Here is a 7,054-nt window from a genome sequence, read left to right as displayed (position 1 = left end):
CCGCTTTTTCAGAGTCCTCAATCAATTTTTTACTACCAGATATTGTATTGACATAGGCCTTTTTCATAATCAAATGAAAGAAATATTTCTTTTCTTTTAATATCGTATGAGTTGTGGCACTATCCAGAAGGCACATATCTCCATTATTCATCTTGAATCCAATTGAAGACTGAAAAATTTATTTATCTTCATTAAATAAAAATACATTATAAGAAATAAGTAATAAAAGCAATATGCACATAAGTTAATTTAAAAGGTATGATATATTAACATGTAGTAACATAATAAAATAGTGAAGTATATGGTAATTTGTTTCAATGTTGCTTTTAGCAAAGCTTGAGTCAATATGTTAATGTGAATTAGGTGATTTAGTCACGTCAGTTATGCACTACTAGTCTTGTACTCATAATTTTATATAAAATAATAATTTACTAGTGAATTAGTTTAATGAACTTAGAATTAAAAATATTTATGGTAAAATATATTTATTAACCTTAAATAAATATTATACATAAGTATTAAAAACAAATATAAAATAAATAAAATTATAAAATATTAATATAATATTATTCATCATGTATAAATAATTTATTTATTGGCAAAAATAATACAATCATTATATAATATTAATGTCTAAAACATTAACAAGAATAAATAATTAGTATAATGACATTAAATAAAGCGAATATTATTTTTAGTAACAATATGATATTAAGATTAAATAATAGCACACCAATAGTAATTAATTACAACATTGTAATAAACAATATATAATTATTATAAAGATGTGGCCCTAATTTTTTAATTTTTTTTTTTATTTTCTTCAAATACATAAACGTAAAAACACGATAATTCAAAGTACAAAAAATGACAACATATTGAAAAACATGACATTAAACATTAATTAAGATCCTTAAAAAAATCTTCAACCTCCAAATGAGTAATATCATTGAGGTCATTAAAATCATCATCCCTTAAAGCCAGATTTGCTTCAATATTATCATTATGCGAAGGTCCAGCCTCAATATTATTTTCAAACGCCAAGTGTGACTCTATCCGAGCATTAGAAGAAGAGGCACCACCTCTATTTGCCTTTTTTTTGAATGAATTTTGATAAAGTCTTACAAAATGCTCAGGCGTCCGACATTCATTTTTCCAGTGGCCTTTCATGCCACAACGATGACAGTTACTTCTTGAAGGGCCATTTTGAGAACTGATATTGTTCTCCCTTTTATGTTGACCACCACCACGACGATTATTATATCGTCCTTTACCATTGCCACACCCACGCACATTATTGTGGCCTTGATTTTTATTATGTCTTCTTTCAGACTAGCCATGTGCTTTTATCATATTTGCCTCCGGTAACGGAGCAGTTCCAGTGGGTCGAGCTTCATGATTTTTTATTAAAAGGGCATTATGTTGTTCAGCCACCAGAAGGCATGAGATCAATTCAGAATATTTATGAAAACCCTTTTCACGGTATTGCTGCTGTAATATCACATTAGAGGCATGAAAAGTTGTTAGTGTCTTTTCTAACATGTCCTCATCATTTATAGTTTCCCCACATAATTTTAATTGGGAAGTTATTCTAAATACAGCAGAATTATATTCAATTACAGTTTTAAAGTCTTGAAAACGTAAGTGCATCTACTCATAATGAGCCCTTTGCAATAGCGTTGCCCTGAGGTGGTCATACCTCCCTTTAAGTCTTTCCACAATTCAAGTGGATCTTTCACTGTCAAGTATTCCATTTTCAGGCTTTCATCTAAATGATGACGAAGAAAAATCATAGCCTTTGCTTTATCCTGATTTGATGCTGTATTTCCTTCAATTATTGCATCACCAAGACCCTTAGCGGTAAGGTGAATTTCAGCATCAAGTACCCATGACAAATAATTTTTGTCAGAAATATCAAGTGCCACAAATTCCAATTTTGACATGATGAAAATTAATTTGAAAGTAACAAAGACAACTTAAAAATTAAATTTCTTTAATAGATATACCTGATATAGAAGTTAATTTTCTGAAAAATTAGAGTTTCGTGCTGATAACGTGTAATAAAATATCTTAATTCAACAAAATAAAGCGAAGAAACTAAAGAGGAGAAAGGAGAACAGAAGAGGAAGAGAAGAAATTAACTTATTGTGTATATGTTCGTGTATTCTTATTGCCAAAATTTGGCAATATTTATAGTCATAAGAAGGAGCAAAATATAGTGGGTGGGGAAAAAAAATCAAATAAATAAATAAGTATTATTCTAACATTTATGGTTTAATATCACAAATATATTTCACTCATCCCCCCAAAAAAAGACTCTTTATGTCTCCATAAATGTGCAAGAAAAGTCATATGACATTTTAAAAAAGGAATCATTAATGTCTCAACCCCTCAGGGCATGGTAGTGCAAAGAAAGTGCCTAATTTATTAGGAGAGTTAATTTTTTAGTATTAAAATATTTTATAATTTGGATTATGATTTTAATGATTAATAAGAATAAAATGATAAATTTATTATATTAATAATTGATTTTTTAATAAATATGACAAATTAAAAATTGACAAATAAAAAAGAAGGGAGAGAGTATGAAAGAGGAAAAAGTGACCCTAAAGCTATATAATACATTTCTCATGTTATGCTGCCTCATAAAAGTTGTATCATTAAAGTTTGATTATACATTGTTAGGATTTTAAAAAAGGTGTGAATAAAAAATGAGTAATTATTTTTAAAAAAAACATACCAGGAGAAAAGATGTAATTTTAAATAACATTTTAAACATTAAATAGGTGATTTTTGTACAAGACAAAGCAATTGGTGCGTTCAAGCAATAAGTAAAATTGAAATGTAATTTAATAATAAGATAAAAAATGATAAGAAGTAATACGGTACGAATATGAATCTCATTTTAAAAATTATATTTAAAATATGACATTATTATTCAAATAACTGCTCCTTACACAGCACGACCTAACATAATTATGAAAAGAAAAAAATAAAACAGAGATGATGAGTGTCTTGTTAATAAGTTCTAAAATATCCGAGAAGTTGTGAGGAAAATCTCTCCTAACAGCTAGTTGAATAGTCAATCGAGTTTTTCATAGCAAAAACATAAACTTTTACATACGAGAAATAAAAAGGGAAAAAATCCTAATCTTGAATATTTAAAAGTATGGGGTTGCTAAAATACAAGTTTTTAAATCAAAGAGGATAAAAATAGATTAAAAAATTATTAATTATATTTACATAGGATATGCTATAAATTATAACGCACATCAATTTTTGGTTCACAAAATAAAATATCCCAATATTCAAGTTAATATAGAGATGAAATCAGATAATGCCGAATTCTTTAAAAATATATAATCGTATAAATAGAAATGTGAGATGTATAACACAGCATCTAAGTAAACTTGGAAAGAAATAAAGAAAAATAATTCTGATGAGAAAAATTCAAGATATAGCAAGCGTTAAAGATTTTCTTTTTTGGATCATATTTTCTAACATTTTAATTTAAAATGAGCCTCAAGCGTTTGAAGAAGTTGTGACTTCTTCAAAAGGTCAATGTTGAAGAGATAATTAATAGTAAGATTGAATCGATTTTAAACAATCATACTTAGAAATTAATTGATCTTCATTCAGGAGACAAATCTTAAGGTTCCAAATGAATTTTGAAGAGAAAAATGAAAGATGATAACACTATTAATAAATACAAAGTAAGACTTGTTGTTGAACAGTTTAAACAATGAGAAGGTCTAGATTATTTTGATCCTTAATTTCTCATTGGTATCGATAGTTATATCTACTCATATGTTAATAGTGTTCGTGGTGTACAACCTCAAAATTCATTAAATGAATGTAAAAACAATTTTCTTAAATGAAAATTTAAATTCAAAGGGTTTGTAATTTTCAAAGAAAAAAAATGTGTCGATTTGTTAAGTCTCTTCACGAACGAAAACAAGAACCCAAGTAATTACATGCAAAATTTGACCATACAATATTATATTGTAAAATGGCTTCAAAATTAATGAGTGTAACAATGTATTTATATTAAAAATACTTCAAATTAAGTAGTCATTATTTGTTTATACGTGAGTAATATGTTAATAATGATTAGTGACATTGCTAACATAAAAATTACTATATGCATGTTTTCTCGTAATTTTGATATGAAATACTTAAAAAGTAATTGTCGATCTAATTTTGAAAATTAAAATCCACAGGACTTTGCAAGGTCTAGCATGGTCTTTATCTCACTTATCATAATGATACAAATTCAAGCATTTGGATCAAAATTGCAAAAATATCAATTGATGTAAAACTTGATCTTGTTAAAAATAAAGGATAAAGTAGGCTTCAATATTTAAAAATCTGATGTAAACCATGAATTATATGCGATCAAATATAAAAATAAATTGAGTCGATACACAAGTTATTCTAATTAAAATTGTTGGAGGACAATAAAACGAGTTTTAATATATTAGAAACATACTCAATTTTATTTTGTACTAAAATAAGTATCATGTCATTATTAAAGAATATTGTGATACACATGGATGTTGATTCGACCAACGAAACATCCACAAGTGAATATGTATTTACAGTTGGTGGAAGAGCGATTTCTTAGAAATCATCCAAACAAATTTGTATTGTCCGGTTTACAATGAAGATTGAATTCATATTTTATTTTTTTTTCTTAAATAAACTGATAATCTATCATTGCCACTGAAAAAAACAGTAACATTCGGAGAAGGAGAGCTAGACCTGGCCTTCTTAAAAGAGGTTACAGAGGCAATTGGTGGAGTTGCATTTTTTCAAAAAAAAAATTATTTATTTTTTATTCACACCTTTTAAAGAATATAACATATAACTCTATAAACTTTTTAATCATTATATATTTAAAATTTTCTGATCCAATTAAATACAGATTATGCCCACCAAAACGTGAAGCATTCTCGAGAGATTATTTCATTTCAGGATTGAGTCAGAAACAATCACTTATTTTGAAATAAAATATAAAACAAAAACATCAATTATTGTGAAAGGTAGTAAGTAGTAATAACTAGCGTCTAGCGGTAAGAAAATGTATTAAGAAAGAATGAACTATTCATTATACCAGAGTACCAAAAGGGAATTTACAGTAGCTATGTTTGAAAACTTGTAAATCAACAAAACAAAAAACTGCAACTCTATTTGCTCTAATCTTTTTCTCTTTACTGTTGAAGATTTTCACGTTTGGATCAAGAAGACATGTTAACATGAACTGTGGCATTCATATTTGAATTACACACAGGGCAGGTATGGTGTAAACTGGACCCGCAAACAGTGCATAAGCATAAGTGCCTGCACGGTAACAGTAACACACAGGATTCCCTCTCTCCACACTTCCTGCATATTCTGTTACTTTTATCCTGCGCATCTCCCGCTAACCTGCGCACGACCTCCTCTTGTTCCTCTTTTTTCCCCTCCTGCTCGTCGTTGCTGCTGCCGCAGCAGGACTCGACGTCTTCCTCAACCGGTACGGCGGAGAGGCGTTCGTCGCTAACGTGCGCGAGGAGGACTTGTTCCAAGTTGGTACGCAGTGAATTGGCGGTGGCTTCGTTGGTCTGTGCTAAATCTCTCCATAGTTGATTTTCCATGTACAGAGTCTTTACTCTTTCTTGTAGAACCAAATTGATTTTCCCCATTCTCTGTATCTGTTCGTCTTTCTCGTTCATTTTCTTCATCACCCTTTCACCAATCGCCGACACCAGCATTCTCGCTTGGTGTTTCTGTTGCTCTTCTAATTCCAGTCTTATTTTCTTCGTCTGTAAACAACCATGAGTAAATAAAACTGTGAAGGAAGATAAAACACAACCCCAGAGAGAGAATTGGGAATTAAGCTTAAGCTTACATGGTGAGAAATGATGGAGTTGATATCCAACTGATACTGTTGAACAAGTGGCAAAACCTCATCACCGACAAAAGAGGGAGTTTGAGAGAGTCCGTTGCAGGGTTTGTGAGGGGTAGAGAAAGAAGTATTAGAGGGAGTGAAGTGATCATTGAATGAATCTCTTGAACGTTTCCTTGGAGCGACAACAATATCATTTGTGGGCAGGTTAAAGGTAAGGCCACTTTCACATGTCTTGGGCTGCTGAACCTGAATCGGTAAAAAGTTCTCCAGCCCTGAATTCATCTGGGTATTGTATATAAATCCACTCCTAACATTCGAATTTACCATGTCAGCAAAATCAACCCAGAGATAAGATCAAATAATTAATTAATTAAATATAGAAATTCATACCTAATTTGCTGATTTAAAAGACTGAGATGTCTTGCTTCAACAGCCATGGAAAAATTGATTTCTTATTCTTAACCTTGTGTTTGGTTTATGTTAATTCCGAAGGAAAAGGGTAGAGAGAGCATGCAAATGGAATTGGAGGAACTAGAGAGACAACAATAGGCAGTGGCCTTTATTTAAAGCGTTTGGTTTTTTTGGAGAGAGAGAGAGTCAAAGAAATGAAAAGAGAGAGAAAAAGTCATAAAGAGAGCGAGAATACCGATACGAAATGCTTTGAAATTAGTAAAACAAAAAAGGTTTGCCTGCATTTGCAACAACCATTCATCATTCAACTGTGTAATTAATTACTCCTAATTAAATTGGATATTATTTTATTGAGATATGGGAAAAAAAGCAGTAGTTGTGTACTGTGTGATTAAAGAATCATGGAGATGGAGTGATAAATTGAATAGATCCACTTTAGTGCATTCTGCCTTCTATTTCTATCCATCACTTTCCTACCTCCACGCACTTGTGTCTACTCATCAGTTACATCTATTATATTTCTTTTCACACTTTCAACAACTATGAATAAATTTATAATATCAAACCAAGACCATGTTTGGAAAGCTATAATTTAATTAAAATTTTGTATAATTGGTTCTAGTTATATTTTTTGGCATATTTGGTAGATTAAGTAATTATTTAGTAAAAGAAGAATAGGATGTTATGGAAGGAGAGTAATTACACTCTTCAATTATCAAGAAAATGTAAGAAATTGCTATAATTATATCATGT

At 30.0% G+C, this 7,054-nt stretch overlaps 1 protein-coding gene across 2 annotated transcripts; it reads right to left on the bottom strand.

Annotated features, from left to right (window-relative positions):
* Nucleotides 1-5,085: 5,085 nt before the first annotated feature.
* Nucleotides 5,086-6,530, bottom strand: LOC129873163 (BOI-related E3 ubiquitin-protein ligase 1-like). 2 transcript variants are annotated; one of them, XM_055948196.1, is made up of 3 exons: nucleotides 6,281-6,530; nucleotides 5,891-6,197; nucleotides 5,086-5,804 (listed from the first exon to the last, which is right to left on the bottom strand). In XM_055948196.1, exons 1-3 carry the CDS (start codon nucleotides 6,325-6,327, stop codon nucleotides 5,238-5,240), a joined length of 921 nt encoding a protein of 306 aa, XP_055804171.1. In that variant the 5' UTR covers nucleotides 6,328-6,530; the 3' UTR covers nucleotides 5,086-5,237. The 2 variants fall into 2 exon arrangements, with proteins under 2 accessions (XP_055804171.1, XP_055804172.1); XM_055948197.1 differs by having other exon boundaries at nucleotides 5,891-6,194.
* Nucleotides 6,531-7,054: the final 524 nt, after the last annotated feature.

The sequence above is a fragment of the Solanum dulcamara genome, chromosome 11, assembly GCF_947179165.1.
Source record: "Solanum dulcamara chromosome 11, daSolDulc1.2, whole genome shotgun sequence".
NCBI lineage: Eukaryota > Viridiplantae > Streptophyta > Magnoliopsida > Solanales > Solanaceae > Solanum > Solanum dulcamara.
Note: the sequence above shows the minus strand (reverse complement) of the source record. Positions and strands in the feature narration are given on the sequence as shown.